The 13,859-nt window shown below is 40.8% G+C and overlaps 1 protein-coding gene across 1 annotated transcript; it reads right to left on the bottom strand.

Annotated features, from left to right (window-relative positions):
- Positions 1-380: 380 nt before the first annotated feature.
- On the bottom strand, positions 381-13,592 carry Pdk4 (pyruvate dehydrogenase kinase 4). The gene is made up of 11 exons (XM_021165409.3): positions 13,287-13,592; positions 12,183-12,324; positions 10,043-10,114; positions 9,158-9,342; positions 8,919-9,005; positions 8,397-8,474; positions 6,488-6,564; positions 4,740-4,838; positions 4,425-4,535; positions 4,038-4,151; positions 381-2,780 (listed from the first exon to the last, which is right to left on the bottom strand). The coding sequence occupies exons 1-11, from the start codon at positions 13,414-13,416 to the stop codon at positions 2,637-2,639; spliced, it is 1,239 nt and encodes a 412-aa protein (XP_021021068.1). The 5' UTR covers positions 13,417-13,592; the 3' UTR covers positions 381-2,636.
- Positions 13,593-13,859: the final 267 nt, after the last annotated feature.

The following is a 13,859-nucleotide window of genomic DNA, read 5'->3' as shown; positions in this document are numbered from 1 at the left end:
ATCAACTAACACAGATCCCTCAGAGCTATCAGAGACTAAGCCACCGACCAAAGAGCATACATGGGCTGGTCCATGGCCCCCTCTACATATGTAGCAGAGGACTGCCTTGTCTGGCCTCAGTGGGAAAGGATGCTTTTAATCCTGTAAAAACTTAATGACCCAAGGAAGGGGGATGCCAGTGTGGTGAGGAGCAAAGGGGAGGGAAATAGGGTGAAAACCTGATGGAGGTGTGACCAGGACGGGGGCAACATTCGGAATGTCAATAAATACAAGAATTAATAAAAAAGAAATAAAAGGGAACATGAGAATTCTAGGAAATGTGCATTGCCAAGCAGTTACTGAATACATACTTGTAGGTAAACATGTTTAGTTCTATTTGTTCATGGAGCATATACAAACAAGAAAAAGACAGCCACAATTTCTGTACTACTCTAAAACACTTTGGTTTTAAAATTAGGATGTTAAAGTTGCTTTTAATACTTTTCAAAGCCTATGCCAAATGTGTAGATGAGTTATATCTAAAGAAAAATATGAGGAACACCTTTAGTTGATATCGTTCATTATACTTTGAGATTATTCCAGAAAAGAATTTTATAAGACCACATTACTATTATAATAAAAATATTTATTATAAAATTATCACAATTCTTTGCATATAAACTAAAAACATAAATGTAATTCACACATTAATAAGTTAAGTGGGCCTGGGCATTTAGCATCTATCTACAAGAGTTTAAAGCCTCCCATGGTTCATAAGTAATAGGGAAGACTATTTTGATTTAATTTACACAGGTGACGCTATTGAGAGCCTAAAGGTTTTCTCTATTACTTTACACACAGTTCAGGATATTTGGGTTAATAACCAAATGCCTTAGATCTTTGGTAAACACAAGTAAATATTCATGTGCACAAATGCGTAGCTGAAATTTCAATGGAAACGTCAGCAACAAAACAACAATACACCAGATAACCCAAATGCTGATAGTTTTGTGTGATCAACCAATGTGGGAGTCAAAGTCCTGCTGTTAAAGTCACTGCCCTGATCATTTAAGGATAACATCTACAATGCAAAAAAGAAAAGAAAAGAACAGAAAAGAAGAGAAGAGAAGAGAAGAGAAGAGAAGAGAAGGAAGGAAGAAAGAAAGAAAGAAAGAAAATATTTGTGGCTCCCATTGCCACAACCAGGAGCACCTCAGCTCTAGGTCACTGTGAAATTAAATACAAATTTCAAACTCAACTGCGACACAGGACTGATAATATTACAATGCAGGAAAAAATTTCACATTATTTGACATAAATTATTATTTCACCTTGTCTAGTAAGAGGGAGACCCATTGAAGAAGCCATACTGCTTTCAAATATACCAATACATCCTCTTATCCTCCCCAGGAAAGGCACAGGGCATTCCTTGGGTTAGCATGTGGGGAAATTGGATGATGCCAGCCTTCTGGTTCCTTTCTTCCTTCCCTCTCTCCACTGCTTCCCTTGCTCCTCATTTTAATTCTCTCCAAAGGGATCCACATGGATGGCCTCCCGCTGATCCTTACACCTTCAGCCTCCCAAGCCTCATGCATATCACTAGTTCCTGATGTCCCAGTGCTTCACAATGAAATCCTCCTGATATGAGAACATTTTACTTCCAGACTACTCTCATGAAAGATACTCCAAGAAGGATTTAAATTTTCACACTCTGAAGACAATTGGCAACTAGAAAAATTTCAATAGATATGTTAATGTTAGAGTGTAGAGAATGTAGTTATAATATACAACGCACATCTTTTTTAAGAGTAGAAAGTAGATGACCTTGAAATTTTCACTACTTCTAGGTAGCGAAAGTTTACCACCATTTCTTCGCAGTAAAGTTCTAAGTATGAGATTTCTTTCTCTAATATGGGTTTCCCAACATACACAATCCTTGGATCACTTTGGCAATTTAATCTCCCTTTTGAACTCGACTTTCCGAAGTCAGTGCATATTTAACATTTCACCCAAGCCTCGGCACCAGCCAGAAGGCACTGGGTTTTTGAGTGCAAACCTAAAAAGCTACATGATACTGGAGCTGTCTTGACAGAGACACTTTTCTTCTGGGTTTGCACATAGGCTGCCACACTCAGCCACAAGCTCGATAAAGTGCTTTGATTCCTTCCATCCTGTCCTTTCTAGAGCACACTAACACCTATACAATGTACATTTACCCACATTTCTCCCAAGGCGCCAATCTTTGCATGGCGGGGAAACACTGAATATGTTCACTAAACACCAATTTATTTGGCTGGCAGCAAGAACCAACAAACATCCAGCTGTTGCAGCTGCAAGCCTCAGACTCTGTACTTGTTGAGAAAGCACTGTAACTCAGAGGCAGACGTCTTTTCAGTATTTGGAACAGTCATGAGTCGTTCTGCATTGCCAAAGAAGAAGTAGGACACCTGCTATCTCCTGGAGCCCTGCCCTGACTTCTCCTGGGTCATCCAACAAAGCTCTGTCCCTCAGCAGCTCAACGTCTGTACTCATGTTTGTGTTTTGCTTGCTTGGTTTTGTGTTGCATTGTTTTGCGGAATCTAGAGTCCACACACATTCACGAAGCAGCAATGCCACAGACCCACTTTGATCCCGTAAAATGTCAGGCATCATCCGCTTCACACTGCCAGCTTCTCCTTCGACAGGTTCTTCGGTTCCCTGCTTGGGATACACCAGTCATCAGCTTCGGAGCTCATCTGATAATGTTTGAAGGCTGACTTGTTAAAGACTGGGAGTTTTTCTACAGACTCAGAAGATAAAGCCTAAAAGGAGAGTAGAGAAAAAGAACAAATTAAAGAAATGACACATGGCTGTACTGCATTACTCAAAATACATTCAGAGGTATGATTTAATATTCAAGTTCTCTCATTTAATTGACTTTGTGGGAAAAATGTACCAAACCCAGGGTGTTCTAGATATTTCACAAAACATGACTAAAATACTATTATCTTTATTCAATAAAAGCTTAAATTTAGTGTAGTGTGAAATGGAATTAGAAAAAAAAATTATGTTTTTGTGGGTCAATATGCCAAATGTGTTCTGGAATAAATCCTGTCTAATCCTTACTACACTGATGGTCAAGAGAATCAAAAATAAATAAATAAATAAATAAAAATCTGAGACTAGTAAAGTAAAAAAAAAAAAAGCTTAAATTTTAGGTGTGGGATTGTATATACTTCGGTACAGATTTTTTGTTAATAATGACCGTTGGAGACCTCTGGTATAATGGAGTTGAAAAGAAAAGAAAAGAAATTCTTTTCAGAAAGAAACCTGGGTTTCTGTGATGGGGACCTGAGACTCATCGGTCATAGGCTTGCTTCCCTACAGTTTGAACACTTTTGCCCCTTTCAGAAATGAGTAAGTACATCAAGTATTTGAGAAAGTCAAGGGTACGTGAGTATTTAATTCCACCGTACAAAACGGAAGAAGCCTAGAAGCCACTGAGGTTGCAGGTTTTACCAGCTCTAAAAATTTTTTTTGTTGAAAACAGAGTTGGGAAGGTGATCCTAACAAACAAATTTAAGCTTTATCAGAGACAGGAAAATATGTAATCAGTTTTAAATTTCAAACAGGAAATACCTGGCACCCACTGATGGCTTGTGAGTAATCTTCCCCCTGGGTTTTAAATAGAGCCAGCTTAAGGTCACAACGGTCTTGGTTTTTGTTGTTTTAGTCTGAACCTTCCTTAGCACTATATAGCCCACAAGGCTGAGTAAAAAAGAACTCTAGCTATCCTCAGAGATGCCAAAGAGAAGTTGTCTGAGAAAGATTCCCATCAGGATGCTGCCTCTCTGGGGCTCAATCTGTGTCTGGGTCAGCACTGAGTCAGGGAGCACACGTTAGCTTTCTCTTGGGCAAGCTGTGTGATAAGTATGGTGTGCACACATGCAAATAGGAAAGTTAATAGCTGGCTGTTAGACTAACTTCATTTGAAGAGTTCACAGAGGACCGGAAAACACAGAGGTGTAAACCAATCCGTGGCTTTGAAAAGATGGCTTTTGACTGAGTTTCAGGCATACCTTTAAGTAGATGATAGCGTCTGTCCCATAACCTGACATAGAGTAGAGATTCAGATCTCCTTGAAAATACTTGGCGTAGAGACGAGAAATTGGCAAGCCATAACCAAAACCAGCCTGGAGGTAGAAGGTCAAGGGTTAATGAAAATGCAAACATGATCACTGGAATGCCAAATATGGAAAGGCGTTAGGAGCCTCACTGATACCTCCTCCTAATCAGAGTTCTTAGGATCTTCATTCTAATCTTAGCTAGCTTGGTCATATTTCTCATATGCCTGCGTGCCTACTTAGCTAAATAGATTATCTAGCTTAAATACTTCTTTATAAGTCTCATCCTATGTTTACAATGAGGTGGTTTTGAGATAAGTTGAGCTGTATCATTGGCCTTACCAAAGGGGCATTCCGGGAATTGTCCATCACAGGTGTTGGAGCAGTGGAGTACGTGTAACTAAAGAGGCGGTCAGTAATCCTCAGAGGGACACCGCCTCCTCGGTCAGAAATCTGAAACAGGCAAACAAATAGGTCAGCACTGTACTTTCCCGACAATGGGCACCTGTTTACAGAAAGAGGCCTTTCCTCTCTTCAAAGTCACAGGGCACATGTCTCATGGCTTTGAGAGTTGTCCCACGAGATTCCCCATGTCATTATCAACCCTTTTACCCCTCTCTCTAGATAGAACCTCCAACAAAAGCAGGGAGTGGTCACCTTGATTGTAAGGTCTTCTTTTCCCAAGACGACAGTGGCCTCTACTGGGGTCAAGGAAGGGCGGTTTTCTTGATGCTCGACTGTGGCCCTCATGGCATTCTAAGCACAACAAAACCATAAGGAATCAAAAGGAGGGAAGAATAAATGATGAAGCCAATAAATAACCGGTTTTATGTTTAAACTAAAAGCAGGAGAGGATAATTCAAAGTTCCTATTTCTTAAGTGAGTGATAAAACATCTCTGTAAACATAGCCATTTATGAATGTGTCATGTAGAATGTATAATTCAAAATCTTCATTTACCATGTAACATAGCTCCTGGGAGTAATGTCTAATGGAAAAACGATTCTGCTGGCTGTCAAGTTCTTATTTGTAAGCTTAATTTAAATGTAGAAATTGGTTTTTATAGTCCATTTCCTAGTGCCCCATTTTTCTGTCTTTCCATTACATTTTATATCCAAACACCAAAGACTATTACATAAGGAATGAACAGTGAATCATTGGACCAATTTATTGGCTTTTATAAAACTTGCTGGGGAAAAATAAGGTTGCTACTATTTAAAAGGACAGTCAATAATTCTAAATTAAATTTCTATTTGCATTTGAATATGATCTTAACTTTCACCAGGGATGGGAGAGTAACTCTGTGAGTTAGAACATTCAATTAAAATGAAAGTAAATTGATGAAAAAGCATCATGTCTTCTTCAGCGTCAAGGAAACTCCAATGCGCCTTGAGCTCACAGAGGAAACGCCCTGTGGGCAAGGCCTCATTTCACCAGTCTATTTCCCACTATCCTTTGGTGTTTGGGTATGACTCCAGATATTAATGGAAGTGAAATAAAATAGATCAGGTATTTGGAGTTTAATCAATACCTCATTGCCAAACATTAGGATGCCTTGGGAAACAGTATATTCTGGCTTTATGTCCGTATTAGAGGCAGATTTTACTTTGAAAAAGACTCCCTTCCTCCAGTCAGTCTATGAAATCGTCTTAGAGAGCATCACAAACTTCAAGTAACTCCTACTTCCTGGCTCTAAGTTCAGAGCATGAGTACTATCTCAGAATACAGAGAAGGATATGCTGTCAGTACTTAGATACCCAGAACAGAGGGCTAGAGGTGCAATTCTCAGATCCAGGGAACCTAACTACCTCCATCAACAAAGATGGTGGATGGCTGTGACATATACCATCTGAGAACCAGGGGTCTATAGGCTGGTTAGAAAGGGTGGACTGTGGATAACCATCATGTCCTTGGAAATTAAGAATCCAGGACACCACTCCTGACCTGCATAGGAGTTTACATTTTAACACACTCCACATGTGAATTGTGTTCATGTGATGGGATTGGCTGTTCTAGATTCCGAATACCGCCACCCCACCTATAGGACCTCTGCCTTCAAGTCTGCCGTGGTAGAGTCTGTAGTATGGAGGTTGCAAGACTTCATTCACAAAGACCCTGTGACCTCTTCTAAAGAATAAAGGACTAGAGCTTTGTTACAAATCTGAAGAAATGATGGAAACACAGTCTCCACCCTACATTACTGAGCTATAACGAACCATGTTGTATATTCTCAAGTACATTGTTTTACTGTGATCTCTATGTCCTTTCCTAAACACTGGCTACATAGCTTCGTTATATAAAAGTATTCTTAAGAGAATAAATAGAGGGTCTTATTTAATGGAGAATGATAAAACTAAGCACGAAACTATGTAGAGACAAACCCATGATTGCTGGGAAATATCATACCTTGAAGAGTTCAAAGAGCATGTGGTGAAGGTGTGAAGGAACGTACACAATGTGGATTGGTTGGCCTGGAAATTTTCCTAGAAAAAAAAATTAAACTCGTTAGCATCAGGGAAACAATTATTTTGCTGAAATGAACATTAGAGTCTTTCGGATCAATGTTTTAGTTCTAGACAAGATTGGGAGAGCTGTCATTTTCCTCACCTGAAAATTGTGACTTAGAACATTCCCTTTTAAACAGTAAAGACAGCTGGCTTATGTATCCAGTATGGTTCCAGCTGTTTCTTAGCATTCAAGGTTAAAGTTTGCATTTCCCTGTCAATGTTTGTAGTTGGCTGAAGTGTGAGGTCGTGGGATAAATCGTTACATAAGTGGGTCTATTTTCAACATGTTTAAAGTATACAATTTCACTAGTAATACTAAACGCATTTGAAGATAGGAGAAATAAGTATGCTTAGGACAGTAGTAGCTGTAATTTTCATATTTTAATACATATTACATGACATGCTTTTTAAAAATCACCAGAACATTAAATCTTAGAAGCTAAATGTGTCTAAGCTTCCCCAACAGGATAAGGAAAACAGAAACATAAGCTCCGTGATACCGCTTGAAAACAAAAATAAAAGTATTCTCTGATGCCCCGGGCCTTGGGAGACTTTGAATAAACACCAGGAGGGCCTGGCACAATCCTTCCTCTGTGTTGTCCAGCGGTTCGAGCAGTTTATCCCCAAATGTCACACAATTCTGCTTACTCTGGGTTCGTCATTGTCAGCCTTCCTGCTTCGATTTTAGTGTTCCCTTCCATTCCCTTGCCCTCTGTCTACGAGTTAGTCTATTTAAATCAAACAACTATTAATCTCGCCCTAGTAAATATCACTGTATATACTACTTGGAAAAAAACCTGTATTCAGAATGGAAAGGAATGGTCATTTCAACTTAAACATGCTTTGACCGGAGAAGCCACTCTCTTCTGGAATAGAAGAGAATAAGATAAAAATTGTCCCTTGCATTGATCATATAATCACTTTGACATGTGAAGACTTTGTCTCAGCAGACAACATAGAGTTCAAGTTTTGAAGTATGTTCCATTTCCAAATAGCATTATATATTTGCAGGGCATCTTTAAAATTCGTAGTAACAATATTCAAATGAGTATAAGCATACTTTAAAAATTCTTCAGTGTATAGTTCAGTACTGCTAACTATGCTGTGCACCAAATCTCTACAACTTATTCTTCTTACACAACTGACTTTTTATAGTTATTCAACAACAATTGCTTATCTCTTCCCCCGAGCCTTTGGCAAGTACTGCTGTAATTTTCACTTATGTGATTATGAATAATTTGGATATATATCTCACATGACCAGAATCATGCAACATCTATCATTCTGTGTGTATCTTATTCCTTATAGGGCAATTTGTGAAGTATTTTTGTCCTCTAGTCCCATGGATAACATTGTGAGAAGGTTACTGCCATTCACAACTGCTTTCTGTACTTCGGATATCCTTCTTCGTCATATTCTAGCTGTGACTATTCTCCTTTGGGGGACAGAGTCTTAGATATGTTTAGCTGGCCTGGGGGTTGAAGGACATGTAGGAAGAACTTGAGCTGCTCCACCTCCTAAGTTGTAGGGTTGCGGCACCACGCCTGGAGATGATCTTACACATTCTATAGTAAACAATCTTTCGTCATAGTCCAAAAGAATCATAGTAAGCAAGTGGTATACACAATTGAGGCTTTTCAGCTGAGGCAAATAGGGAGAAGTTTGTCTTAAAAAAACAAAACAAAACTTTTACAAGTTCTAAGCAAGCTCAGGAGAATAAAAAGAACACAAAAGCTGCCTTGTATTTGCAAAGACCCACAGTGCTACATTTTAATAGGTTTTCTTATGTCTTGCTGCTGCTAGCTTACCATTGACTTGTGTGAGGTTTAATTCTGGCGATGTTAGATAATACTGGTCGCAGAGCATCTTTGCACACTCAAAGGCATCTGGAATAGAAAAATTTTCATAACAATGAAATAAATTTATTCCAAGTACAGTTGTCATGTGGTACCCAATATGTTTACTACACTTAATCTAAAATTCTAATCACTGGAGAATTGGCTTATGTGTGTGAAAGATGTCTCTTTAATATTTTATTAACACATAATATTTTATTGAAGTTGTAGTAATAGGAATACATATACTTTTAGATCAAATACATTATATAATAATATGGCACATGGACCACTTATGTTTAAATTTTTTATAATACTATAAATGAGTGTTTATACTCCTGACACTCTAAAGCAAGGAAGTTTGATAGCAGAATTCATAAAGCACAAACAGAACACGGTGAACCCAAATTCATTAATGGAATCACCTAGATTACAGACTTGCCAACCATGTATTATACATTTTCAATAAGAGAAAGTCAGAGGTCTTGAAATTACCTTGGACTACTGCTACCACATCACAGTTTGGGTCGATACTTCCAATGTGGCTTGGGTTTCCTGTCTTTGAGTCACTGAATATGAGGACTGTTGAAAAATGAAAACAAAAGCATGTTATAAAACTCGGGGTGGTGACTAGAGCGACCACAAACCCCGTGAGTGCCCAGTCTCGGGCCCTGCGTCAGCGTAGCGTGTGCTCAGTGTCCATGCCTGGGCCATGCATGGAGAGGTTCACTTACTGTGCTGATTCATGAGCATCCGAGTAGAAATGCGGTTCATGTAAAACCGGTCCAAAAAGTACTGAAGATTTTGATTGGTAACGGGGTCCACTGTGCAGGTGTCTTTATACTCCAGGATCCCTTGAGCCATCGTAGGGACCACATTATGATGTCTGTTTCGAACTTTGACCAGCGTGTCTACAAACCTAAGCCAGACATTCATAGTTAGTGGACATTAAAGAAGTTTCCCAAATGTCTCTTGCTTATGTTACTTCAGAGAAAACTAAAGCTCTTTTTGCAGGACCAACCTAAGCACAGTCAATTACAAAATTCTGGGTGAAACTTCTTTTGGGCCCACACTCTACGTTCTTCTACAGTAGCAGAAGAGGCAGCTTCATGGAAGGCTTTGTATTTCCACTCACGCTATGACTGCTGCCTCTATTAAAAATGTTCATTAAGTCTGCTTGTTAAAGACTATTGAAAATCAAAGATGATTCTAGCAAGCCACTGTGGAAAATAACCACAGGGTTTTTTTTCCTCCTCTTTTTAAAGATTGCTATTTAGCTAGATAGAAATTGTCACATGGGAAGGAAGTATGCAATCACTAACGACCCAGGAGTCCATTAAAATTATGTTATGTCAAACTCCCTTGCAAATATAATCTTTGGACTAAATTTAAAGTAAACCTGGCATTCATTGGGAAGCACAAACTCCAAGTTCTCCGCATTGGCTCACTCCAGGCATTCATTCCAGCCCTACATTTCTCCACTTCTAAAACCACAGTTTATAAGGGGTAGCAATTTACTGTGAGAGGCTACAGCTCTGTAAGCTTAAAAAAAAAGATCTGGGAGACATGTCCAGAAGAATCCAGATTTCTAAACATGTATTTGCAAGAAGAAAGCTTACTCTGATAGAGCTTTCTGGTCTTCTGGGCTCTTCTCATGGAACTCCACCAAATCCATCAGGCTCTGGATATACCTGTGAAGACAGACGTTTTGAAATCAATGTCAGATGCGATTAAAATACCTTTAGGAATAACCAGAAAGGGGAAGGGGACCACTACGTTTCAAATTGAAACTTTTCTTCAAAATGTTTGGAAAATAATAGCTTAACATATTTTTAAAGCTGCACTTTTCCCACCCCTCTATTTTCCTGACCACTTTGGTTGGCAGATGTTTTCCATTCTTTTACTAAAAACACTCAGAATCAACATTTAAGAAAGCTTGAGAGACTCTTAGGGCTCAAAGGGAGGGACCTTAGATGAAATGTCCTACAGTGCGGAGAGGGAACTTGTAGAGCCCACCCTCCTCCAGCAGAAACACAAGGTATCAAGTGGAGGGATGGTCTTGCCATCCCACAGTCAAAAACGCTGACCCAGAATTGTTGCTGTCTGAAAGAACTTCAGGAACAAAATTGAAGAAGATCCTGAGGAAAAGGAGGTCCAGCAACAGGCCTAAATTGGGATTCAGCTGAGGGGGAGGGCTCAAGGACTGACGCCATTACTGATGCTATGGTGTACTTACAAACAGGGGACTATCATGGCTGCCCTCAAGACACAACAAGCAGTTGAAAGTCAGATGCAGATATTTGCACCCAACCGATGGATAGAAGCTGCTGACCCCTGTGGTTGAATTAGGGAGAAGCTGAAAGAAGCTGAGGAGGACGGCTACCCTATAGGAAGACCAACAGTCTCAACTAACCTGGACCCCTGGGATCTCTCAGACACCGAGCCACTAACCAGGCAGCACACACTGAGCTGATATGAGGCACCAAACTCATATAGAGCAGAGGACTGCCTGGTCTGGACTCAGTCAGAGAAGATGCACCTAGCCCTCAAGAGACTTGGGGCCCCTTTTGGAGATTGGGGGAGGAGGTGTGGAATGTGGAACAGTCAGAGGGTGGACTGGGAGGAGGATAAAGTCTGAACTGTAAAAAAAAAAAAGATTAAAGAATAAATAAAAAAGAGAAGAAAAACCTAAAGTATTCTGTTTTCTTTTTCCTGACTGTACATCTCTGCAGGAGAGCTAAAGTCTTGACAGTTGCAATGGGTACCACAGCCTGCACGTAATATTTCAGATTGGAATAATTCTCTTTGCATACCATATTTCTTCCAATCACTGGTATGCTGCACAGTCAGTCAATGGACTAGAGTAGGACTCTTTTTCTACTACAGTTTATAGCATGGATCTTCCCTCCAAACATCTGCTTGCTAGGCATCTCTTAGTTTGAAGAAAACAGTCAAAGTATTGAGGTTGAATGTTGGCCACGTGCTTGCTTTGTCTGTCTAAGAAATAAATTACTCCCTTTAATTATACGCAGCATTTCTTGTAACAATAGGTGGGCAGGGAGGGTTTCAGGCACTTGCTAAGATGCTAAGGGAGATGCCAAGATCGAATTTGAACCCAAGGATCGCTTTGCTAGTTGCTGAAAAGGAACAAAACTTAGACCCTCTCCGAACAGCAGACATCTACATCTATTTCTAGGCAAAAGATTGTTTGTACAATTTCAGATTCCATCCTTTGTTATGTAAAGGACAAAATTTTTAAAAAAAAATCCATTATGCCAATTATTCTTCAAACTTATCCCATACATCCAAATTATATTGTAATAGAAGTTGGGTATGGTAGTACATGGTTAAAACCCCAGCAACTAAGAGGTGAAGATAAGTAGAAAGGACTTCAAGGTCATCCTAGGCTATATAAGGAGTTCCAGGAAGCCTGTGATTCACCAGATCCAGCCTTAAGAGCCAAATAACGACAAGGAAAAAAGGAAAAGGAAAAGAAAAAGAAAAGCAAAAACAGAAGCCACACACCTCCAAAGTGAAGGGGAATGATTTTTTTCTTTTTTAGGATATTAACAAACATCTATTTGTAGATTTGTAACAATCCTAATGATAACCTGCCCTAAGTTAATACAAACTTACTTACAACTTTCAAAACTATTTTCTCTTAAGACTGCCTGTTATCCAAGCACGGTGTTAATATGGTATAAGAAGTGGTGCTCAGGTAACTTGTAAAGCCAGAGCCTTCAAACAGTGTGTCCTCACCAGCTCTTCACCAGCTGCACCGAAGGGGTGTTCACTAATCGGTCAGGGAGGATGTCGATCTCCTTCAGGATATTGGCCAGGCGGACGGGCAGCTCTTGCCGCAGAAAAGCAAAGGAAGTCCTTTCACAGGCATTTTCTGAACCTGTCGTGGGTGAAGCGTGTTCAGTTTGGGGGGAAATTTGAGACTAAATAGCAAATACAAAGGATGTTGTAAAATAATATCTTAACTACAGTTAGGTTAGTGCTTATAGACACTTTAAAGCTAGATCTGTAGTGCCGTTTTCTTTCTGTCCAATTCCACCCCCTTTTCACTTTTTAAGAGTGACCAATATAGGTGAAATACTGTTTATTTTCTTTATGAAAAGAAAAAAATAAACCCACTGTGGAGAAATCAGACCAACTCTCCAGTTATTTCCATCTGTGAGTCCAGGGCCAGCCTGTACCACAAACTCAACAACACACCCTCTAATGGGTATGAACCTGAAAGGGTCTGGGTAGAAGGAGACAGAGGCGTTTCCAGACTAGCAACAAACAATGCCACATTGACATCTTGAAATGGTCCGTATGCCACCGAGGCAGAAAGGGAGTAACTTTTCTTTCTTTTTTTCTTTTTGTAGTAGTAGTAATGTAAATACTTGTAAAACAATAAAGGAGAAATAAATAGTAAAGATGCCTGCTAGGCATGCCAAGAGATCAGCGGGGTGTGTGGGGAGGTGGGGGTATGAGTTTAAATCTGTATCTATCAATCTAAGGTAAGTTTGTGTTATTAGGAAATTGGGAAGAAAGGAGTTAGTTTAGCTTCGAGTCCATTATTAAAATGGTGGCTGAAAGGATATATATATATACTCAAATGATCTAGACAGTGAGAAGAGAAAAGTAGACTCCAAGTTGAGTGTCATTATGATTACAAGTGACTTAGCCTTTCTGGTACAAACTGGCAGAAAGTAACCAAACTAGGAAAACAGGTGCACAGCCTTTTGAGAATCCCGAGGTCTTCAGCCAAAGAGACCTCAGAGGTCCTAGCCCTGAACTCAACCCTTCCCATCCTGGGGCCTCCCCAGCCTCAGCGCCACCCTCCTGGGCCCTGCATCGCCCGCCTCTCACCAAAGTCCAGCAGCTGCTTCATGGACAGCGGGGACGGGCTGTAGCGGGAGAACAGCTCGACCTCCCTGGGGACCAGGCTGGCGCTGCTCAGCGAGCTGGCGCTGCGCATCACGAAGCGGGCTGCCTTCATTCTGACGCCCACCTAGGCTGGCGGTGGCTAGGATCCGTAGGGTTGGCGAGGGCTGCGGGTCAGGAGCGCGGTCGAGAGGGAGCAAGTGGGTTGTGGTCCCAGGGTCCCGGGTGCTCGAGCCTGGGTGAAGGGTTGACACTTGGGTCTTCCCACAACCCGATGTCTTGCCTTTTATCTACCTCCCCGCCCTCTCCACAACTCCAGCCAGGAGGAGGCTCTGGGACTCTGAACTTGGGGCCACACCAATCAGCTCAGAGAAAGAACTTTGGGCTCCTCCCTTTGGCCGCGGTCACTAGAAAGGCCTGGCACAGTGATCCCGACACGGTTTCCACGGCCTGCAAGGGGCAAAGGGTGAGAGGGAGGGAGGGTTGGGGTGGGATGGGGGAGCAGCTACAGCAGGCATCCGGGATGACGTGGGCCCCCCTTGGGATAGATCCCAGGTC

This window comes from Mus caroli, unplaced genomic scaffold, assembly GCF_978045245.1.
Source record: "Mus caroli unplaced genomic scaffold, Mus_caroli_1 scaffold_7, whole genome shotgun sequence".
NCBI classification, from domain to species: domain Eukaryota; kingdom Metazoa; phylum Chordata; class Mammalia; order Rodentia; family Muridae; genus Mus; species Mus caroli.
The sequence above is the reverse complement of the archived record's forward strand: the minus strand, read 5'-3'. Positions and strand labels throughout refer to the sequence as shown.